General features: G+C 54.2%; 11 protein-coding genes across 11 annotated transcripts; 8 read left to right on the top strand and 3 right to left on the bottom strand.

The window, feature by feature from the left end:
- Nucleotides 1–106: 106 nt before the first annotated feature.
- Nucleotides 107–1,613, top strand: PV07_02582 (uncharacterized protein). The gene has a single exon (XM_016389204.1). It carries the CDS (start codon nt 192–194, stop codon nt 1,518–1,520), a length of 1,329 nt encoding a protein of 442 aa, XP_016251106.1. The 5' UTR covers nt 107–191; the 3' UTR covers nt 1,521–1,613.
- On the bottom strand, nt 113–3,039 carry PV07_02581 (uncharacterized protein). The gene is made up of 2 exons (XM_016389203.1): nt 2,934–3,039; nt 113–2,878 (listed from the first exon to the last, which is right to left on the bottom strand). Exon 2 carries the CDS (start codon nt 2,724–2,726, stop codon nt 1,572–1,574), a length of 1,155 nt encoding a protein of 384 aa, XP_016251105.1. The 5' UTR covers nt 2,727–2,878; nt 2,934–3,039; the 3' UTR covers nt 113–1,571.
- A 164-nt stretch (nt 3,040–3,203) lies between these two features.
- PV07_02580 (uncharacterized protein) lies at nt 3,204–4,114 on the top strand. Its single transcript, XM_016389202.1, has one exon. It carries the CDS (start codon nt 3,461–3,463, stop codon nt 3,986–3,988), a length of 528 nt encoding a protein of 175 aa, XP_016251104.1. The 5' UTR covers nt 3,204–3,460; the 3' UTR covers nt 3,989–4,114.
- Nucleotides 4,115–6,266: 2,152 nt separating this feature from the next.
- PV07_02579 (uncharacterized protein) lies at nt 6,267–8,743 on the top strand. The gene is made up of 6 exons (XM_016389201.1): nt 6,267–6,829; nt 6,885–7,170; nt 7,226–7,554; nt 7,616–7,847; nt 7,897–7,965; nt 8,020–8,743. Exons 1-6 carry the CDS (start codon nt 6,544–6,546, stop codon nt 8,570–8,572), a joined length of 1,755 nt encoding a protein of 584 aa, XP_016251103.1. The 5' UTR covers nt 6,267–6,543; the 3' UTR covers nt 8,573–8,743.
- A 397-nt stretch (nt 8,744–9,140) lies between these two features.
- PV07_02578 (4-aminobutyrate transaminase) lies at nt 9,141–10,445 on the top strand (the record flags this gene model as incomplete). Its single annotated transcript, XM_016389200.1, has 1 exon — nt 9,141–10,445. One exon carries the CDS (start codon nt 9,141–9,143, stop codon nt 10,443–10,445), a length of 1,305 nt encoding a protein of 434 aa, XP_016251102.1.
- Nucleotides 10,446–10,750: 305 nt separating this feature from the next.
- On the bottom strand, nt 10,751–11,536 carry PV07_02577 (uncharacterized protein; the record flags this gene model as incomplete). Its single annotated transcript, XM_016389199.1, has 2 exons — nt 10,751–11,309; nt 11,370–11,536. 2 exons carry the CDS (start codon nt 11,534–11,536, stop codon nt 10,751–10,753), a joined length of 726 nt encoding a protein of 241 aa, XP_016251101.1.
- A 673-nt stretch (nt 11,537–12,209) lies between these two features.
- PV07_02576 (uncharacterized protein) lies at nt 12,210–14,286 on the top strand (the record flags this gene model as incomplete). The annotated part of the gene is made up of 3 exons (XM_016389198.1): nt 12,210–12,590; nt 12,692–12,802; nt 12,883–14,286. The coding sequence occupies 3 exons, from the start codon at nt 12,210–12,212 to the stop codon at nt 14,284–14,286; spliced, it is 1,896 nt and encodes a 631-aa protein (XP_016251100.1).
- A 618-nt stretch (nt 14,287–14,904) lies between these two features.
- On the top strand, nt 14,905–16,810 carry PV07_02575 (uncharacterized protein). Its single transcript, XM_016389197.1, has 4 exons — nt 14,905–15,450; nt 15,530–15,792; nt 15,851–15,972; nt 16,022–16,810. The coding sequence occupies exons 1-4, from the start codon at nt 15,069–15,071 to the stop codon at nt 16,716–16,718; spliced, it is 1,464 nt and encodes a 487-aa protein (XP_016251099.1). The 5' UTR covers nt 14,905–15,068; the 3' UTR covers nt 16,719–16,810.
- Nucleotides 16,811–17,279: 469 nt separating this feature from the next.
- Nucleotides 17,280–17,867, top strand: PV07_02574 (uncharacterized protein; the record flags this gene model as incomplete). The annotated part of the gene is made up of 1 exon (XM_016389196.1): nt 17,280–17,867. One exon carries the CDS (start codon nt 17,280–17,282, stop codon nt 17,865–17,867), a length of 588 nt encoding a protein of 195 aa, XP_016251098.1.
- Nucleotides 17,741–18,089, top strand: PV07_02573 (uncharacterized protein; the record flags this gene model as incomplete). The annotated part of the gene is made up of 2 exons (XM_016389195.1): nt 17,741–17,874; nt 17,936–18,089. 2 exons carry the CDS (start codon nt 17,741–17,743, stop codon nt 18,087–18,089), a joined length of 288 nt encoding a protein of 95 aa, XP_016251097.1.
- A 559-nt stretch (nt 18,090–18,648) lies between these two features.
- On the bottom strand, nt 18,649–20,422 carry PV07_02572 (uncharacterized protein). The gene is made up of 2 exons (XM_016389194.1): nt 20,253–20,422; nt 18,649–20,193 (listed from the first exon to the last, which is right to left on the bottom strand). Exons 1-2 carry the CDS (start codon nt 20,295–20,297, stop codon nt 19,609–19,611), a joined length of 630 nt encoding a protein of 209 aa, XP_016251096.1. The 5' UTR covers nt 20,298–20,422; the 3' UTR covers nt 18,649–19,608.
- Between the last annotated feature and the right edge of the window lie 1,244 nt (nt 20,423–21,666).

Genomic DNA, 21,666 nt, shown 5'->3' with positions numbered 1-21,666 from the left:
CAGGCTGGTACCCAAGGCTAGTTGGCCGACGGGCTTCCCCGCAGCAGCTGGTACCATCAAGCACGTAATCCACAAAATATGTCAATGGGAGGGCGCCGATTCTGATCATTGATTCATTTTCATCTGAGCGGTACTCCTCTCTAGATTCTCCTGAGCTTTGGTTCATCTCATCTCATAGACATCCTCTAGGTATGGCCACCACCAACGGCACAATTCCTCACGGCGGGGACAGTTCTTCCGAACACCCTCTACCTGCGCCTACGTCCGCCAATTCCCAAGATATCGAAAACCTATCCGAACACTTCGACCTAACCTCGCTCTCTCCTTCGACGCTGGCCATCCACGCCGACGACCCTCTCAACGTTGTCCACGACGTCGCCCCTCCCATCCATGTCTCCACTACCTTTCGCTATGACAAAGACCCATCGCAACTGCGCCCGTATCATGAGAGATCTGAACCCATCTTTGCGCCCACGGAACACAACTACTCCCGCCACACGACACACAGTACATCACGCTTGGAAACGATCCTGGGTGTGCTGCTGAAAAACCCTTGCTTGACATATTCTTCTGGGCTTGCGGCGTTCAATGCATTGATCACCTTCTTGAATCCGAAAAGAGTGGCCATCGGCGCAGGATACCATGGATGTCACGGCGTGTTGAGACTCCATCAGCGACTTTCTGGGCTGCAGCTCCTGCCACTGGACTGCAAGCCAGAGGATCTGCAAGAGGGGGATCTTCTGCACTTAGAGACACCTGTGAACCCGACAGGACTGGCGTTCAATATACAGCATTATGCGGACATTGCGCACTCACGAGGTGCATATCTCAGCGTGGACGCCACGTTTGCGCCGCCACCCCTGCAGGACCCCTTCAAGCACGGCGCAGACATTGTCATGCATTCGGGTACAAAGTACATTGGGGGCCACTCCGACATGCTCTGTGGTGTCTTGGCGGTGAAACAGAAGGAGTGGATTCCGAAGATGTTGCAGGATCGAGTGTATCTGGGTTCCGTGATGGGCGGTTTGGAAGGTTGGCTTGGTGTGAGGAGCGTACGAACCATGGAGCTCCGAGTATTGAAACAGAGTGAAACGGCGAGGAGGATAGTTGATGCACTCGACGGTGCTTTGACGGGCCATACTGTCGGCACGGGCCTGTCTCTCTCTGACGCTGAGATCATCAAGTCGGTCGTCAAGGAGGTGCATCATGCGAGTCTGCAGACCAAAGATTACAAGACCTGGTTGAAGAAGCAAATGCCCAACGGCTTTGGCCCGGTGTTCTCTATCGTCTTGAAATCGCAGGAGTTCGCGAGGGCGTTGCCCAGCAAGCTCCATCTCTTCCATCATGCAACCAGTTTAGGTGGGATCGAGAGCTTGATCGAGTGGAGGACAATGACCGATTCGACAGTGGAGAAGGATCTTCTGAGGGTCAGTGTCGGCATTGAAGACGAGAAGGATCTTCTGGATGACCTGATCCAAGGCTTCAAGGCCCTGAACGCCATCAATGGAACATCCGGCTAGATCTCCCTTTCATAGAAGTAGGGGATTCTTGAAAGCCAATTTGGCCTGTTTTCATATCCATTTGGAAGAGTCTTGCCCGTCTGGGTTGGTGTTCCTCTTCACCGGGACGTCGGCAGCGATTCTGTCGACGATTTCCGGCGCTTCCTTATCAAGGTGCATACGCAAGGCATCCCCTTCTCTAAACTGCTTGCGCAAATCTGTACTCGGTATCTCCTTTTTGACCACACGTGATTGTGCGGGTTCTTCCAGCACTGGCGGCGGTGGGTGCACGACCCGTACCGGTTTCGGAGCCAGGAGCTCTAGAGTATTAGGTGATCCTCCTGGGCTGACCGGCGAGTTGATTGCATTTGGCCCCAGCCGAAGAGTCATTTCGAACTCCTTGTCCAGGCCAGATGGCCCCAATGTGTTGCCTGAGAAGTTCCCTGTTTGCACTCTCTGCAGCATTCTAGGCCGCAGGGCGTCCGGGGGAGCGTGTCCCTGCCGTGGCGGGGGAGGAGGAGCAGTGTTGCGTTGGTCGTAAGCCCCATTCATAGGACTCCTCGAGTGGTCACGCGACTCAGACTGGGCACGGCTGGGCATCGGCGAGGCAGATCTAGCTCTTTGTCTCGCTTTTGAGATCTCGACTGGAGGTGTAGGTGCATCGTCTCCGCCTTCGCCAATAATGACCGGCGGAGCTTCAATGAAAGTGACACTTAGTCCCCTTCCACGTCCCTTACGCTTTGGCTTGTTAGAGAACGAGCTGACTGATTGGCTGCGCCCTTGGTATTCTGGACGCAAGAAGTCGTTGATATCCTGTTCCGACGTGCCAATCGGCTGGGCTCGAGGCCAGCGTTGAGAATTAGAGACATCTATCCTTGGAACGGGGACTTTTTTCGGTGAACGTGAGGTGCCAAAGGGGTTGGTGAACGACTCCGAAGTCGATGGTCTCGTAGAAGCCGGAGAGCTCTGGTCGAGGGTGGTGATGGCATTCGAGCGCGTAGGATGTGGAAGGCTGTCTCCTTGTCTAGGTCCGCTCGAGGTCGACGTCCTGCCCGCAGCCAAAAACTCATTCACGTCATCAGGAAGATCCCTCTCTTCATTTGTGTCACTGGTGTTCTTCTTGAACTTGCTCTTTGTACGGGCGAGTGCCCCTTTGAGCCGCTCCCGTCTCGATTGCTTATTGTTCTCGGGAGAGGTAGCATTATCGACATTTTCGTCCTCGTCCATCGTCTTGATAGTAACGACACCGTTCCAACGACACCATATTCGAGGAAGAGGGGTTCAGGGTAGTGTCGATGATCGGCTGAAGGGCTGAAACAGGATGGATCGAAGGAGTGGATATGGAGAGGCAACGTTGGCAATATTGACAGTGACGGCGACTGGAATGCGCATCAGCCTCACTCTCCTTAGGTTGGGTCTGGGTCCAAGACGCGCCCTCCAATACATTGCCGTTAGAGTCAATTGGTTTGGCATTTCACCATTCGGGATCGACTGGCTTGCGCCGTAACCATGCATCCCCCAACCAGTGGCTGTGTGATTCGCTGATGCTTCAGCTCAGGCCGGAGGGGATGCTGACTGCGAGGGCGGCGTCCGAATTGGCGTCTCCTTATCGTTATCGCCACGTGCTGCTGCAGTGCCCTCGAACCATCCCGAACCTCGGTAACTGAAAGGCAATCTCATCAATTTCATTTTCCGCGCCAGCATCGTCGCCGAGATCGATTCGCCTTATAGCTGACTGCCTTTGCCAGATTCTTATAGAAAGTCCCACAGCCTGAAAGTTTTTAAGAAAACAATACTGTGACATTGCATTCACTCCCTACCACAACCTCGAACGAGTTTGAAGAAATCCAGACCCGGTTTGATTTGCGACTCCTCGGTTCTAGGACATCGGCAGCCAGCCAAGGTCCATTGAAATAAACAACATCCAAAGTTCTCGGCGATCCCATTCTACCTTCGACATCATGTCAGAAACGAATAGAATAAACCCCCACAAAAAAGTCTTCACAATCAAAAACTTCCTCTCCTTACCACTCCGCGAGCGCGTGCTGGGTCTCGAGAGGGAAATCGTCAGCGACCCAACATACTTCGGCTTCGACACACACTCGCTTCAACATGCCAACCTGCAACTGCTCGACGCGCAGCCAAATTCTGTGAAATGGAGTCTAGATATCGGATCGGAGCTGTGCAACAAATCCGGCAACCTGCACGGTGGCGCGGCGGCAACGCTGCTGGATAATCTGACGAGTACGGCGTTGCTGACAATAGCAAAGGAAGGGTTCCTGGATGCTGGACACGTGAGCAGGACGATCACCATGACCTATTTACGGCCAGTGCCGATGGGGAGCAAGGCGATTGTAGACTGTGAGGTGCAAGCTGCCGGAAGGAACACCGCAAACATCATGGGCAAGATTTACGTGAATGGGAAGCTCTGTGTTACTTGCGTGCATGATAAGGCGGTTTTTTCGAGTTCGAAACAGGCCAAGTTATAGAACAGCACAGAAGGTCGGAGTCAGGATGGTAGAGGCTGCGGAATTGTGCTTTCGAAGTGATAGACTCCATGGGTGGGTGGGTGGATAGAATAGACTTGATCTGTATTTGTGAACCCCTGATCTTCACCTTGTTTGCTTTCGTGCTCAACACGTACCACTTTCGCACATGGAATGTGATACTTCAGCTCTCAATATGCAGCCCCACGATACCAGTACCTGAAATTTTGTGACATAGCGAATCCAGCACAAAGCAACTAAAAAGACCTTCCCGGTAGATCAGAAACTCCATGGCTCATGCAGAATGGAAGAGTCGAATTGCCTCATCAATCTTCGCCTTCATGGCCTGATTCTCAGCTCTCAACCTCATGACTTCGTCGTGATTCGCGCGGTTGGCCGCCTGCTCCTTGTCGCCAGTTTGCCGCTCCATCATGGTGTAGACGGCCTTGTACATTCTTCCAACGGGGGTAATGCCTCCTTCCGCGTCAACTCGCTGCAGAATATCATCGTCGATCATTGCACAGACTCTCTGCCGGTAAGCTTCTTCGACTTCTCTGCGCTTTCGGAAGTCGACCGCCGTTTCTTGGTAGGAATTATGTTAGCGGAACCCAAATTTGGCCTGACCTCGACACTCCATGAAATGCGAGGAAAGCATTTAATGACATACTTGACTGGGACAGCTCCTTAGCATCTGTTCCATTTGTCTTGGAGAGCTTGTGGAATCGAGACGGTCTGCTAATCGGTTTCCCTCTGTTTGGCAGGCTGGCGGCAACCCCCGAGCGGAAGGATTTGCTCTTTTTGCGGTTCGGGTCAGTAGCTCGCTTGCCTTCGTCCTCGTCACTGCTATCTTCCCATTCGTCTTTTCGGGCGGTAGGGACTGGTCTCTTTCGCACGTTGCCAGCATCGGGCAGGGACTGTTTTGTAAGTTTGGGTAGACTGATCTGCATAGAATCGTTCTCTTCATGTACGATATCTCCCAGAATCTCCAGGTCCGAGTTCGAATCCTTCTGAAGAGGACTTCCCGTAGACGCCACGTCAGGAGGAACTCTTAACCACGGGATGGGCTTGGGTTTTTGAGTTTGTGGCTGTCCATTCTGCGTGAGGTTATGTGCAGGCATCTCCAAGACGGACGAGGATGTCTGGATACAGTTGCAAGACGATCATGGAGGATGCAGCGAGCAGGAATTAGAGGACTCTGCAGTCGTGGATACAATCTCGATCAGTAATTGCCGACGCAGTCGATCCTGTGAACTTGTCAAATGTGTTGCCCTTCAGGGCGACTTGAGGAGACTTACCACGAGAAGGCCTGACCCCTGCCTGACACTATGTCAATCAATGAGATGATGTGAGTGCATGAAACGGGGCTTGGTGGTGAAGTGAAAGAACGCAGGTGAAAGGTAGTGTTGGATTTCCATTTCAATCGCCACCGACGTCGCAGTCGAGGCCAAGGCTCTCACCAGGGAGTCAGAAGAAATTCATCGCCAGTCTGACTTTATTTTCACGTCCCGTGCCATCATCCAACCCACCTTATCAACAAGGACTTCGACGGCAAAGGGCAACCTTCATCACACTGACTGACATGGTTCTCGACGTTCTCATGCGTTTTCTTTACATCAGAGAGAATGGAAGCCAGAGAACCAGACGTCACCCTGAGGGCGCCGTCTTGCGTCAATCGTCCTCTCTATCAGCGCAGGTGCTCCCTTATTGCCATCACCACATTCAACCACGAGTCTCGCAGCTGCAGACGTCTGCTATCAATCACCTTGAATTAGTCAGTGCAGCCAGCCTGGAGGGCGTCCTGATAAGGGATCCCTTCCGAAGACCGAAGTGTGGTTCACCCATAGCCCGGAAAGAAAGCGAGCTTTGCGGCCAAGAGGGTTTTGAGTCAAATCCTTCGGGTCTCCAAGGAACTAAACTAACTGACTTGCCACGACTGATGTCGTCGAAATTAGGAGATCGAAGACCCCACAAGCAGCTCCAGCTTCTCCGCAAGATGGCAGAATCCCACCGCCAGCCTCCATTTCCATCCTTCGTATTGCTGGCTTTTACCCACTTTTGGCCCCTTGACCTCGCCCTTCTGCCCTCGGCCACTGCGAGTCAAAGGTTCCAAGCACCCTCTGCTTGTCCTCGGTCACCCAGAAAATGCCGAATGATCGCCACGTGCGGGTCTCGCAGACGCAGTCCCGGAAAATACCCCCATGCACTCCAACGAGCTGGTGGACGATTGGCAGTTAGCTTGTCCCTTCAGAGCACACTTTTCCGCAAGATTGGTTATCGTGCCCCATCTTCAGCCACATCATGCCTGAAATTTGCTGCTTGTTGTGGAGGAGCTAAACGGAGTCTGTCCGGTGAATGGCTCCTGATCAACTGCCGGGGCAAAAAACTGGTGGCCAGAACGTGGACGAAGCTGGTCAAGCACGATGCGTACCGGTCCGTGAACAGCCTATAACTCTTTGGAGGAGGCTTCCACGAAAAAAAGTCCTCTGACCAACATCGCTCCCTGTCTCCCATCTGTTGCTCTCCATCTCCTTTCCCACGAAGACCTCGAGCACAACAAGATGGCGACCGAGAAGGACGTTTCTCAGACGACCGAAATCATCGAAAATGCCGCTCAGATTCAAGAGCGTGAAAGACAGCGGGCTGCCGAGTTCGAGGCCCCCATGCAACATATTCAAGAACTCAGCGAGGCTGAGCACGTCAACCTGAGTTGGCGATCATGGCTTGTCGTCTTTGTCACCTGTTTTGCCATTATGGCTCAGGTTTTTGTCGTCGTGGCGGCCGGATCCGTTATTGCCTTCATCATTCGAGATCTGGGCGATGCACCTATCGCAGGCTGGATCATCCGTAAGTGATAGTGACATCCCCGACCCTCTCTTCCCATGTCTGACTCGAGGATCAGAGGGGCCATTGCTCATGCAGAGCGTACTGTCTCCCATTGTCGGTCGTCTAAGCGACGTCCTGGATCGAAAATGGCTGGCTTCGATACCACCACTGATCGCCTTCGGAGGTGCAGTCATGTCAGCCAAAGCAACCTCTATGTCCATGCTTATTGGTGGTGGCATTCTCATTGGTGTGACCTTGAGCACCATTGCCATTGTCCAAGCCATTCCCAGCGAGGTTCTGCCGCTCAAATACAGAGCCCTTGCCAACGGATTTGCCTTCCTTGGAGGTGCAGTGGGCGGACTGTATGTTACAGGCCCATGAGATATGCTTCGGGCCTTGCTAACTAAAACTCTTCAGCGTCGGTATTCTCGGCTCAGGTGGCGTCACCAACCAAAGCCCGTCAGGCTGGCGAGACATCTTTTGGATGCAAGCGGCCTTCCACGCCGCTACCTTCATCGGGCTCGTCCTGTTCTATCATCCTACTCGACGATCCGACTACCCTAAGATGACACTGAAACAATACATCTGGGCCATCGACCCCATCGGATCATTCGTGTTCATCGTAGCTTGTACGCTGCTTTTGTTGGCTCTGGACTGGGCTGGCGGTGCCTACGCTTGGTCCGATGTCCACGTTGCTGCTCCACTTGGTATTGGACTCGGATTCTTGGCTATATTCTGTGTTTATGGTTTGTGCCACCGCGTGCCTGGCATCTTCTGGCAATCACATTCGCTGACATTAGTTTACAGAATGGAAAGGCCGGTCCGATGGCATTGTTGCCCATGTCTTCTTCAAGGGCTCGCCCAATTTCGCTCTCTCGGTTTTTGCTTTTGCAGTTGAAGGATGGATCTTCTACAGCGCTGTCAACAGTGTCACACCTCAGATCGTGCTCAATCTTGGGTTCCAGACCAACGCATGGAAGATCTCCATCCGACAGCTGTCTTACAACCTCGTGACATTGTTCACGTCCATTCCGTTAACGTGAGTGTGCAACGCTTTGAGTTGTTGCGGCTGCTAATTAAATGGATAGGCTCTACGCCACCAAGTACAAGGATTTGAAATCCCCCTTGATTGCGACATTCGTTATTTTCCTCGTCGTGTGAGTACTTGTCGGTCATCGATTAAAACTCACACTAATGAATGTGATTTCCAGCTGCATCTGTTACGCCGTCATCACGCCCAATATGAACAGCGCTCAAATTGGCTTCAATGTCCTGTCCGGCATTGGGCAGTCCGGTCCGTTGACGCTCATCGTCGCCTTGATCCAATTCACCGCCCCCCATGCTTTCCTCTCCACCGCCACTGGTCTTGGGTTCTCTGCCCGCGCGATCGGAGGAGCATTTGGCTCAGCGGTGCTCGATGCCATCATCAACGGCAAACTCAAATCCTACCCCACCACAGTCGGCAATGCCGCAGTGGAAGCCGGCTTGCCCACGTCATCTGTGCCTGACCTTCTCACGGCTCTCACTGCAGGCACTGGTCTCTCCACGGTTCCGGGGATGAACGAGACCATTCAGGCCGCAACACTGGATGCCAGCCATTCGGCGTATGCTCACGCATATAGACTTGCCTGGGCGAGTATCATCCCCTTTGTGGTTCTCGCTTTGATCGGCATTTGGTTCCTCAAGGGAGTCAAGGAACTGATGACCGAGAAGGTTGAGGCGACTGTGGAACATGTGAACACGGAGGAGAACATCAAGGCTTGAGCGAGTGTCTCTAGATCTCTCGGGCTCATTTCCCCCGACAAGGACGCACTGTTGAACTTCCTGGCTGCTGAAATGCCATCGAGGATTACCGCCTGGATTTGTAGCTTCAAGCAGAACGTGACATCTTGTCTACCTGAGTGATTCCTGTCCTGCAGCGGTATGTAGTCGCGGTCGATACGATCTAATAATCTTGACAACCATCCCCTAGACTCCATCGTCTCGGTGTTGCCACTGTTATCTTCATCGAACTATCTTCACGTCTCCCGGAATGGAAAAAAAAAAGGTTGCGGAGTTCTTCGCTCGCGACTGGCCAATGACGTAAGGGTTAAACGTAATCAGACCACAACGGCCAAAACATTGAACCCATCCCACAGCTTCAAACAGTCAAGCTAACTAGTTTTTTCTTTTCTTTTCGAGCCTGTGGTCCATTGTGGTCCTTGAAATCTGGGCAGCCGTGCCATCCACAACCGATCCTTGGCTTCTTGGATCGTTGCGCTGGTTCCTTGTCTACCTACCATTCGAGCCGATACTGAACCCGGAGGTCCTCCCCAAGAGAGCGTCGATCACCATGAGCGCCCCTAAGCTCGCCGAGTTTGGCATTCGCCATGTGGCCAAAGGAATTGGGCGTCTTTCTACGGAAGTCATTGAAAGTGGTTCGGGGAGCTATGTGACCATGGTTTCAGGGCGGAAGATGCTCGACTTCACATGCGGCATTGGGGTGGCCAATCTAGGCCATTGCCATCCAGCAGTCACCAAGGCCGCTCAAGCGCAAGTTGCCAAAATCGTCCATGCGCAGGTCAACATCGCCTTTCAAAAGCCCTATCTCGAGCTCATCGAGTCGCTGTTGCCCCTGATGCCGCACAAATCCCTCGACACGTTCTTTTTCTGGAACTCTGGCTCAGAAGCGGTCGAGGCCGCGGTCAAGTTGGCCCGCCACGCCACCAAGAAGCAGAACATTATCGTCATGCAGGGTTCTTACCACGGACGGACCTTCGGGACCATGGCGATGACGCGCTCCAAGACCATCTATGCCGAGAACTATGCGCCGTTGATGCCGGGCGTGTTTTCTGTGCCATTCCCTTACTGTGCGCAGTGTTCGATCGCCTCACATACCGGCAAACACGGCTTTGACAACTGCTGCATGGATCCCGTGACTCAACTGGAGCTTCTTCTGAAGAGGGAGTCGGCGCCGTCAGACACCGCGGCTATATTCATCGAGCCCGTTCTCGGAGAAGGCGGATATGTGCCCCCTCCGCCAGGCTACCTCGCCCGTGTCCGAGAAATTTGCGACAAGAACAACATCCTGCTGGTGACGGACGAGGTGCAATGCGGATTCGGTCGCACCGGCAAGATGTTCGCCATCGAGCACTGGGGAGTCCGCCCGGACATCCTGGTGATGGCCAAGGGGATTGCGAACGGCTTCCCGCTCTCCGGGATCGTGTCGCGGAAAGAGCTGATGGACACGCAGAAGCCCGGGTCCATGGGAGGGACGTACGCCGGCAACGCCGTCTCCTGCGCCGCCGCGGTCGCCGTGGCCAAGGCCTTCCAGGAGGAGAAGGTCTTGGAGAACGTCAATGCCCGCGGCAAGGAAATGGCCGACATGCTGCACCAGGCCAAGGCCGACTTTGGCCACATGGTCCACGACGTGAGAGGCCTTGGTTTGATGCAGGCGATGGAGTTCGTGTCCGGCAAGGGCATCGCCTCCAAGGTCCAGGCCAAGTGCATGGAGAAGGGCATGCTGATCCTCACCACCTCGATCTACGACACCTTGCGGTTCATCCCGCCGCTCAACATCTCCAAGGACGACATGGCAAAGGGCCTGGGCATTCTCCGCGAGGCGATTGAAGAGGTGGCCGCCGGCGAGCAGCCTTAGGAAACGGGGACAAAGGGTCAGACCCCGGAGTAGTAGCCTGCAGAAACAGTCCTGGACATCAAGCGAGGGTAAGGAGCCAAGGAGGCAGCGTTGGGCAGGACAAAAATCTCGTCATATCGAGCCAAATGAAGACTGAACGAAGCAACTGTCGGCATTATATCGGGAATTGTACAGGGGAGCATTCGGACACATTAGAGTCTTGCAGAATTCGAAAAAACTATAAACGAGCTTCGCAACCTTGATACGGCAATAATAATATCTAGGAGGGAGTTCGGCTTTGTCTGTTCGGCTGTGTCTATTCGTCCTTAAGGCCCAAAGATGACATATCGCATCATCCCCAACGCATTCCCAAGCAAAGTCAAGACAGTCCTCGGTGTTGGGTTCTCGAGAATGATCTCCGGAAATCTCTCCTCGGCGAACACGGCATGCAACACTTCCTTGGTCAAGATTCCACCAGTCTGAGCCGTGTTCATCACCCCAACTGCTTGCAACACCCGCACAAACCAGAGATTCAAGGGCAATCTTGGAGCTCCCGCAGCACGACTCTCCTTGTCCCGGCGGATGAATGTTTTGGCCAAGGATCGCAGGGTCACTGGTCCTCCATTCGCATCATCGATCATGGCCTGCAGCATATCTGGCTGGAAGGTGTAGTTGTCGCCCTGATGGAAGTCAAGTCGGGTGAAGGAGGAGTCGTGCTCGATGACGTTGTGCCGGCGAGTGTCCACGAGGTCGAACGTGCCGTCCTTGCGCACCAACGGTGGAAGACTGCTGCACAGCGAAGCGGCGGCGAGTGGGGACATGTGCAAGGCGGTCTCGAGGGCGTGTTGGACTTGAGGAATGGTCAGGTTCTTCCCGTCTCGTGGTCTGCTTCGGAGTCAGCACAAGTCACTTTCGGTGAGTAGGGGGCAGGAGAATGCTAAGTACAGGTAGCCCTGGTTCGCCAATGCATTCAATCCGGGACATGGGCCGCGAGTCTCGATGTCGCCTCGAATGTATCTGTGATCATCTTCATCATGGTGGGTTGCTGCATTCTTGTCACGGTAACCTCCGGTGAAGGCGGTCTTCGCGATATTGGTAAGGGTCAAGTGCATGCTGGCGGTTGGGATAGGATTGCAGATTAATCTGAGGCTTCTTGTATCTTTGATCACGGTCAACTCGAGAATGATGGAAGGGCTATCACCCAAGGAGGATCAGAGAGATTGAATATTGCTCTTCAACGCACATGTCAAACGTCCAGGGCCGGCCTGCGGTGCGACTTGACGCGTCCGTTACACGAGCTGAGGATCGGGGTCACGAGAACCAGGAGGACGTGAGGCCTGGCCCAACCTCGTGTTTTAGCTGGGTAAGCTGAGGGCAGTTTGCATGCGAGCTGAAGACCTGACTGCGCAACCGAACCAGTCAGCCTTGTGACTTGGTGTTCGTGGCTTGGCGAAACCTCGTTACAACGGACGCTGGCACGTCCACCTCAGCAATGGGAACAGGGTGCGAGGCCAGTCGCAGCTTCGGGCAGCCAGTCTTTCCCAGCAAGGCGTCCAGGATGGTGGTGGAAGGAGCGTGGCTGGCTTCTGGCCTCTGGCAGCTTGTGTGACCGGGTTGATGGGCGCATGCAGGATGGAGTAGCTGAGGCTCCTGGCTTGCGCAGCGTCACTTCCATCTTCGACCACAGCGTCTTAATACCTTCTTACATCCTCCGACCATCTCCCTTCTGGCGCAGTCTCTTTGTTTGTCCCTCTACTTCGCCTGCCCTCAGCCGCGACCGCCAATATGGACGAAGCCGTGAGGCCCAGCTACAACCCCAATTTCACTGATCGCTTGCTCGTGGGCTTCTTCCATCTCGTCAACAAGTTCGTCCCATGGCACAAGCTCCCCAGCTTGGTCGGTGCACTCAACTTGGAGGCCCTGCGCGTCGAACTTCGCCAGTACAACTTACACGATGTCTATCCTTCTGGAGCTGCCCAAGGCACCCAGTCCACCGTGCCCATGACCGACAAGCGATTTGAAACTGCCCGCAACTCGGATGGCAAGTTCAACTCAACCGAAATGCCACTCATGGGGTGTACTGGGATGCGTTTGGGGCGCAATTTCCCCAGAGCCTTTTGCCCCAAGCCTTACGACGACGATCTGTGGAACCCGAATCCGAGAATGGTGAGTTACTACATGTCCAGACTGGCATTTCCTGCGTCTGTGCCTACCATCTTGATCAAGGAATCCCTGCTAACATCAAGGCTCTCTCTGCGTGTTCCTAGTTGAGCGAGCAGTTCATGGCACGAAAATCGTTTATTCCAGCTACGACCTTGAACCTACTTGCCGCGGCCTGGATCCAATTTCAAACCCATGACTGGTTCTTCCATCAGAATGTAGGTGACAAAAGGCCCCACTGATATGGACATCAATAGCCCCTCGAAGAAGAAAGCAATGCTAACAAACTGCCACACAGAGCAAGCAGAACTACGACATCCCCCTGCCTCCTGGAGACAAGTGGCCCCATGGCAAAATGGAACTGCCACAGACAGAACCGGATGAGATTCTCAGCGAGACCGACCGCAAGTGTCCCGGCTACAAGAACGTCAACACGGCGTGGTGGGACAGTTCTCAGATCTACGGCTCGTGTGAGAGCGTAACAGAGAAACTCAGGAATCAACACAGCGACGGCAAGCTGTTGCTCACCAAGGATGGCCGCGCACAGTTCCTGCCGCGTGACGACCAGGGCAACCCGCTGACGGGGTTCAACAACAACTGGTGGATAGGGATGGAAATGTTGCACACTCTTTTTGCGTTGGAACACAATTCGATCTGCGACATGCTGCGGCGGAATTACCCGGACTGGACCGGTAACCAGATCTTCGACAAGGCTCGGCTCGTCAACTGTGCGCTCATGGCCAAGATCCACACCGTGGAATGGACTCCAGCTATTCTCGCACACCCGACACTCAAGATTGGCATGAATGCAAACTGGTGGGGGCTCGTCGGCGAGTCCTTGACAAAGATGCTGGGTCGTATCTCCAAGACAAGTGAGGTCATCAGCGGCATTCCGGGGTCAGGGGTCGACCACTTCGGCGTGCCGTATTCCCTCACCGAGGAGTTCGTCTCAGTTTACCGTATGCACTCTCTGATCCCGGATACAATTGCCTTCTTCGGCGCGCGCGATGGCGAACTCAAACTCCGCCAGCGAGTCGACGAGATGCTCTTCAAGGACGCGCAGAAACCACTGGATGGACCCCTTACCTTCGCTGACGCTTTCTACTCTTTCGGCATCAACTATCCCGGCGCAATCACCAACTCGAACTACCCGGACTTTCTCCGCAATCTGACCACCCCTGACGGGCTGCATCGGGATATGGGTACCGTGGACATTCTTCGAGACCGCGAGCGTGGGGTGCCACGATACAACCAATTCCGACGGTTGCTGCGCATGCCGCCGGCCAAGACCTTTGAGCAGTTGACCGGCGGCAACAAGGAACTGGCTGCGGCCCTCTCGGACGCGTACGGTGGTGACATCGAGCTGGTGGACACGCTGGTCGGGTCGCACAGCGAGCCTGTACCAGCCGGGTTCGGGTTCAGCGACACGGCGTTCCGTATCTTCATCCTCATGGCGTCACGCCGGCTGAAGAGCGACCGCTTCATTGCGGGCCAGTGGAATGCGGCGACGTATACGAAGGAAGGCCTCCAGTGGGTGCAGAACACGGGCATGAAAGACGTCCTGGTCAGACATTTCCCCGAGCTCAAACAGGTGTTGGACAAGAAGAGCGTCAAGAATGTGTTTGCGCCCTGGGAGAAGTTGCCTGGGTCGGTGTCGTATCAGGGGATTGAGACGAACGCGCCGCCCAAGAAGAAAAAGTAAGGAGGCACATTGCCGCCGTTGCAACGAAGTGGCTGCTCTTGGAGCAGAGTCGTACGTGAGAGGTGGCAATCCGAGGGAGGACTTTTGCTGCTGGGTTTTTGCTATGTTAGAGGATTCATGGTTAATGCGCAGGTTAGCTTTTCAAGATTAGGTCTGGTTGTCCCTGAATCCATAGCAATTGCAAGCAGTATTCTACCCCAAGTCTTTTATTGTAACTAGGCTTTTGTTTTTTGGCTCTTGATCGTATCCGAGAATTGGGCTTCGTCGTTCGTGGAGGGTGGCGGAATAGACGCCAGGAGGGTAAAGAAGCAGATAATAGCAGAGGGGGGAACATCGTGGACTAGACTCGAAACAGAGCAATCTGATCCCTGCACATGCATCTATTGCCCGAGCAGAACAATTGGCTTGTGTGGTGGAGGTGGTGGTGGTCGCTGACTCGTACATGCCACCCACCCGCCTCCATCTAGTCCGTACTGTCAGTACTTGGGAGATTCTCACGCATTGGTTGTTGAAGTGGATAGCAAGTTGGGTAATTCCTCGGAGCCACTATTATTACCTAGCAGCAGTAGTAGAGGAGTCCTCCGTACCAACATACTTCGTACACACACCTGCTACTAGCCCATGTCCCATCATCCGCCGAACCAGAGGATGCTTCTTCGATCTGTGAACATCCCCCCCATTCAGCACTGGTTACTCACATCCCCCGGCATGCGACATGCAAGGGGGCCGGCGCATGCAGATGATCTAACCATCTCGTCCTAACGCCCCAATCTCGCGCCGACATGGGATCACAAGGGCCGTCACGCAGCCGGCAAGGAAGACACCCGGCCCCTGACGCTGAGGCCGAGGACCAACAACAAGGGCAACAGTATCAATTTATCGCGGTGAGTGGAGGAGAGACACGCCCGAGCGCCGAGACGCGGAGGCTGGTCCACAGCCATGCGCAGGCCAACTATCGGCGCCGCCATCCTCATCGGCCGCGCCAGACGACCTGGGAGCTCGATGTGAGTCCGCTGCTCGACGACCCGGCGCAAAGTAATCCATCGGGGCCGGCCAATCAGACCGCCATCGGCCCTGTCACTCTGCTGCCCGCGAACCGTTCGGATCCCTTCCAGTCCTTCGGCATCGAGGCTGGGTCGCGGGCACATCGCCTCTGGGACCATGGTAAGTTGAGCATCATCATCATCCCCTGTTCCACAAATGCGCCCGGTCTGGCCTGTGTCTGAGAAAAAGCCAATGCTAGTGTACGACGGGACATGTCCCAAATTCCGCACCCTGATCGACATTGGATTCATCGATCTGGTGCGAGAAACCATCGCCGTCTCACAGATGTTGTCCGCCTCTGCGTGGCATCTGGTCCACTGGTGCCGATCTGAGCATGACTCTGGGGAGGATGCAAGATACGCACTAATCACCACGCGGTCGTTACAGCAGAGGCTGAACAATCTGGCCACGGGCACCAGTAATGAAGTGATAACCACCGTTTTGGCCGCGGCGGCCTATGCGGTACGCCCCCAATATCCACTCCGTCAGGATCTCTCCCGGTTGACCTGTTGACCTGCAGAACTTGATCAAGGAGACCGAGATGTTTCAGGTGCACATGGATGGTCTTGCAAGGATCCTCCACCACCGAGGCGGCGAACAAACCTTGGATCCTACCGCCGCCCTCAGACTGGCGATGTTCTGGTATGCTTCCCCCAAGACCATTCCTTGTGCCTGGGCCGACGTCGTTTAGGATCGAGCTCAATGGGCGCCTTCGCCAGGATGCCGCTCCACAATACCGCCCGCCATATCATATCCTGGCTACCAGAAGTCGACTCGACTTTGATCTGTCCGATGTCAGCCAACTCTCACACCAAGACAATTTTAACACCATCGACCAGAGCACAGCAGTCCGACACATCTGTCAACAGTTGAGGCAACTGAACCAGATCATGGACGACGAGTGCACGAGGCGAGATCTGTGGCAGGATAGTCCATTTGCAGTCTTCCACGTCTCCCCACTTTTGCACGACTGCCTCTCCATCGCTCACGGGACGTTGCGTGATGAGATGCAGCTACGTCAACGGGAGTGCTTTCGGCTCGCCAGCATTTTGTACCTGTGTGAGATTCGAGCCAAGTTTGACTTTGAACCGGGCGCCGGGATGCTTTATGGGACCAAGTTGCGGTTGATGGTGGGATCCGAAGGCCTGCTAGCCCGATGGGAGAGGTCGAACAATGTGTTTCTTGTTTGGATCCTGACCGTGGCGGCCTGCTCGGCGACTCTGTTTGATGATCTGCGCAGTCAGTTCGTTTCACTGCTTGCGGAGTGCATTCACGCGGCGGGGATTGCCACCTTTGACGAGTACTCGAGCCTGATCTATGATTTCATGTGGAGCCGCAGTGCCTTGGGAGAGGCATTGAGTTCGTTAGAAGACAGGATAAGACTCTGAAGCAAGATAACGCCCTGTCTTGGGGTTGATGGCAGCGACGGCGATGACGACGTTGGCGCGTCGGGCGTGCGCGTTTCACAGGCAGAATTGAGGCGTCGGCGGTTGCAAGGACCGACACTCAACTTCCGTTTAATCTCCCAGCATCTCCACCATCCGCCACCCATCAACCACCATCCATCGCCCTTCCTGCGTCTCCCAAACCATTGCCGTTTCTCCTCCCTCAGCTACCACCCCCGTCAGCCCAATCGATAGTGCCGCCTTGGGCCCCTCCCTGTGATCACCTTCCTTGAACAGTGGCTTTCTCGATCCGGCTCGAAATTGGTGCTTCTGACCATCTTCTGGCGCTCGATTACCGTGATTGGCGCACCCGGGCCCTTTATCGCGACGCCAGCCGTTTTCTGTCCAGGGAAGGCCTGTCCACAGGCGATCGCCACATGGCCACGCGACACGACGGGGGTCTTGGTTGAACAAATGGTGCGAGGCTGTTGGGAGAAAAAACCCAAGGTGGGCAAAAAACAAACAGCGATGCTTTATTAAAGGCAAATTCGTTTGTGGAACCTCATGCTCCTGGAACGGGGAAATGCATTGACCTGGGTGTGCGGAGGCATTTCCTGTTGCTACTATCGTCAGCGCCATCTGCTATACTCCGTGCAAGCCTGTTCCTTCCTAGCATTTGTTGTTGGATCCTTCTTGCTTCCTCAGGATGTGATCAAGGCTGCTCCTGCACCATCCGCCTGTTTCCCCTGGTCTTCGTTCCCGTCACAGTTGCGTTGTCTTTCAGATCTGGTGGCACTTCACTCCTTCGTGCCTCAGTATCGTCCACTCATTTGTACCACCTTTTGTGCCTTTTTGGTTGTGTCGCTCTATCTCGAAACCTTCTGCAGCTATCCTTCAATCTCTGCACGCCAGCTCTCCGACATCCGAGTCCTTTCGACCCTTGCACGGGCGCAACTTCAAACCAAACACCCCGCTCGCCCGTTACAAACACACCAAGTCTCTCACCAGAGCGTCAATCGTCAATCATGGCAGCAGGTGTTCGAGATCCAGCATTCTGGAAGCGGTTTTCAATGGCGGTACATTTGGATGAAGAGAAAGCAAACATTTCGGAGACCAGGTCAACTTCAACTGCCTCGTCAACAGCACCTTTGAGACATACGTACGTTGACGGTGGACCACAGAGAGTCGTGGAAGGTGGACGGACTAACAGTCTTCAATAGTGAGACATGGCTTGAGCGAAACCGGAGGAAACAACGTCGGACCCGAATCATAGGCTGCCTCATCGCCCTCGCCTTTATCGCTGTCATTGTGGCAGTCGTTCTTGTGTTGCTGTGGTTTGCGAAAGTAGGGCCGTTCAAGGACAAATCGTCGTGAAATCGACATCGAACCTTCGTTCAATTGACTCGGGATAACGCCAACAAAGGAACAACACTTGCGAGAGCCGCAAAGCCATCAAGGCTTGGAGCGATTCAGCTTGCCACCGCCGCCTTTGAGCTCGAATAACTTTGCCAGCCATTATCTGTATCAGATCTTCTTCGAACCGAGGCCGAACGTATGAACAACGGCAGATACTTTCGTTGGCCTTCTGGGCTTATGGAGAAGGTTAGATGTTCACTACGGTTGTATTCACCACGTGGAAGAGGGATTGGGAGGACCAACGCTGGATACTTGAGAGGAAAGGCGTTACATCCGGATAGAAGGCGTTCAGGCACAGCACAGTAGGAGCTGGCAGAGAGAGCGACACGGAACATCACGACTTAACGAAGAATATGGATATCCCGTTACCGGCGAGTCGCAGATTTGCGCTCGCCGTTGTAAGCTACACCATAGACCAATTGCTATAAGAACTATTAACCCAGTCTGCGCATCCATCAGCCGCACAACTAGTTGACTAACTCCAACAGAATCTCTGCAAGTCGACCTGCCCCTGTCGAGATTGCCAGTCAGAAGAAGTGGATACAGCGACTTAAGAACAGCGGAAGAATGCTAGGAAAAGACGGAGAGAGACGATCTATGGTTGTTGCATTGTGCAGTGCGGTGCAGGATTGCTGTGATCCATGCCCTGAACTAGATAGGTATGGTATGGATGTGTGGTCCTATGTAACCGACACAATTAAACGCCTCGCCAATGCGACGGTCTTCCCTTGTTCTCTTCCCGTCAACTGATCCCCGCGCGCGTCCTGCAAAAGATGGGTCAAATGCACGATCACGATATTCATTTGGGTCGAAGCTTCTCAAAACAGATGGGAGCATGGCCTTTTCGGCTTGTGGACAAAGTTGATCGTGGTCGTGTGAATCCGTCGGTGTGATCAGCGCCTGGCTCCGTGTCGGCAAGGGGGCACACAGTGTCGACGGTCATCGCCCACATGTCTTGATTTGCTGCATCGGATCGCGAAAAGAGAACGAACGGGACTTATGATGCCCTTCCAGAGTGCCCAGGTGCGAAAGTCTGGGTTCTGGCATAATTGTCTGATATGCTCAGGATGGCCGACACGTCTAGCTGAGTTTGTTGCAACCACAAGAGGTTCAGTCATGCCTGCGGATAGCACTGAGACAGCAATTGATTCGTCCCTGCAGAGGCGCGCCGGAAACAAACGTGTTTGGACCGCGCTCTGGTGTTGGTCGGGGTGGTCGTTCCAAGCCCCTCCCTCATGTTCGGGAAGGGTGTGGCGCACTATGTCCCTGGTCCAAGTGTCGCCGGCCGGAGGTCTCTTTTGAAGGGCAGAAGCAAGCGCAGGCGTAGCCCTGCTGAAGCGGCGGGCTTAGAAATGATCCTTTCCTTCTCCACGGCTTGGTATCTCCACAAGCTTTATTGGAGGTGCAACATGCGCCGATCAAGAAGTACAGCTGGAAAACTCGGTCGTCTTTTGGAAGTCCTCGCGTTTCGAGCTTCTCAATATCTCTTCCTCGTTGGCTCTGGACTGGGACTTCTCGTCACGCTCCTTTCATCCCGGCCCCTCATCTTCAACCACTTCTTCGTGCTCAGCTCCAATTCCCGCTCCAGCTCGGGGCTCGGTTCTTTTCTGTGGATGAAGTTGCAAAACCCGCCCCTGACGCATCCCTCGCCCGAATTCAACCGGCAGCAGGCCTCCCGGAAGTCCGTGACGGGCGAGAGCTCGCAGTAGATCGGCCGCGCGGCGTACCATCTGCTGTTGAGTGCGTCGCAGGCCGCCTGCGCCGAGTCTTCATATTTGAATCGCGCGTACACATTGCCGATCAGGTGGTCATTGTTGTTGTCGCACACCACGACCTCCTCGACCTCGCCGTACTTGCACATCTCGCACCAGAAGTCTTCGTAGAAGGCGTCAAAGTGGTTTTGCAGTTGGGAGGCGTTCATCTTATTTTTGGGGTCATAGGCAGGATTCTGGTACAGGTTGGGGAGCAGGATGGTCTGTGAGTATGATGGCTTGACATGCTTGCGCGAGCAGCGATCGCCGTGTCTGCAAGCGCCGATCTTGTAGTAGAATGAACAGTTGACCTGCAAAACATTGTTAGTGCTTGTTTCTCGCAACTGGGGAGACTTGGGGGAATACGTACTTTGTCTTGTTCTGTGCCAAAGATGGAGGCGAGGTAGTTTGCCATGGCTGATGTTTCTGCGAAGTGTTATGTTCTTGTCGCGATATTCTCTTGTGTGAGAGAAATGTCTGAGAGCGCTGGAATGGGAGCTTCTGTGTGGCGTTGAGAAGGATTGGAAAGATGGAAATGTGCTGGTTGCGCCGCAGAAATAAAGACGCGCTGGATGAGAAGAACTTGATCACGTGGTAGATGGGAGAGGCCACGGCACGTGACCTCTTATAAATCCGCCACACGTTCTAGAATTTTCTTGGCGCCGTCAACCTATCCATGCGTTCGGTTGCTTCATTGCAGAATGCGTCTCCTACTTGTACATTGCTTTCCACAATATCTCCTGGGCCTGAATCCTCGGTCCTAGTTTGTCCAGACCGTTACTGTATTTCATGGCCGCTCTATTATGATGTGATTCCCACCCGCCACTACAGTCGGTGCTATGTACCGTTTCCGAAGCTCGTTTTCACCAACGCACCCCTCATGTACGACCTGCCCCGAGTTTTCTCAGCTGAATATGCTCAGGAAGCTCGTAGCCTGGGCCGAGCCTCCGGAAGCTGTAGCCTTCACGCTGATATTCTGTGCTCCAGTCTTTCCATAGAAGACAACTTGCGGCTGGCCAGGAACGCCCAAATCGCCATCCCACTGAACAACGACGGTCTTCGACGTGGATTGCGATGATAGTGTTATGTTCACAACTTCCATTCCGTTGTAGTAAGGGAAGCTCGAGGTTGCATATTCATAGCTGGGAAAGACCTCAATCGTGAGGCTGGGTTGCCAGTTCTGCGTCCACTTGTTGTTGCCTTGGTAGATGTCGCCCCGGACTACGATGCTCCCTTCGCGTACATAGACAGGGCTGTACTCCCACTCCAGGTTCATCGTGGCTGACGAGCCTCCCTGATATACTGCCGTCTTGTTATAGTACTCCAAATACGCACGAGCTGTATCGTTGCCAACTGAGCTGTCAGGGAAATAGACATTCCGCATTCCACCTTCTTGGATGATGGGAGCCACGAAGAAGCTGTCTCCGAAGAAATAAGCGTCAGTGGTATCATACACAGCAGTGTCGCCTGGGGTTTCCAAGAACAGGGCACGCATGACAGGGATCCCCGTCTGTGTTGCCTGGTAAGTGAAGGACTTGATGTATGGCACGAGAGCGTGATGCTCGTTGGCCGTGGCTTTGAGCACTGAGACAAGTCGCTCCGGATATGGAGGATACCATGGAGTATGGTTCGTGCCGACCATGATTTCGTACACCGGCGAATAAGAAGAAAAGTGCATCCAGCGTGCCCAAAGCTCGGGCGTGGGTTGATCGGCTACGAGGTTGGGAGAGCGTACGTAACCGCCAGTGTCGGAAGACCACGTAGAGAACCCCAGCAGCGAGGCT

This window comes from Cladophialophora immunda, assembly GCF_000835495.1.
Source record: "Cladophialophora immunda strain CBS 83496 unplaced genomic scaffold supercont1.2, whole genome shotgun sequence".
Taxonomy (NCBI): Eukaryota; Fungi; Ascomycota; class Eurotiomycetes; order Chaetothyriales; family Herpotrichiellaceae; genus Cladophialophora; species Cladophialophora immunda.
This window is presented reverse-complemented; position numbering and strand designations above follow the sequence as displayed.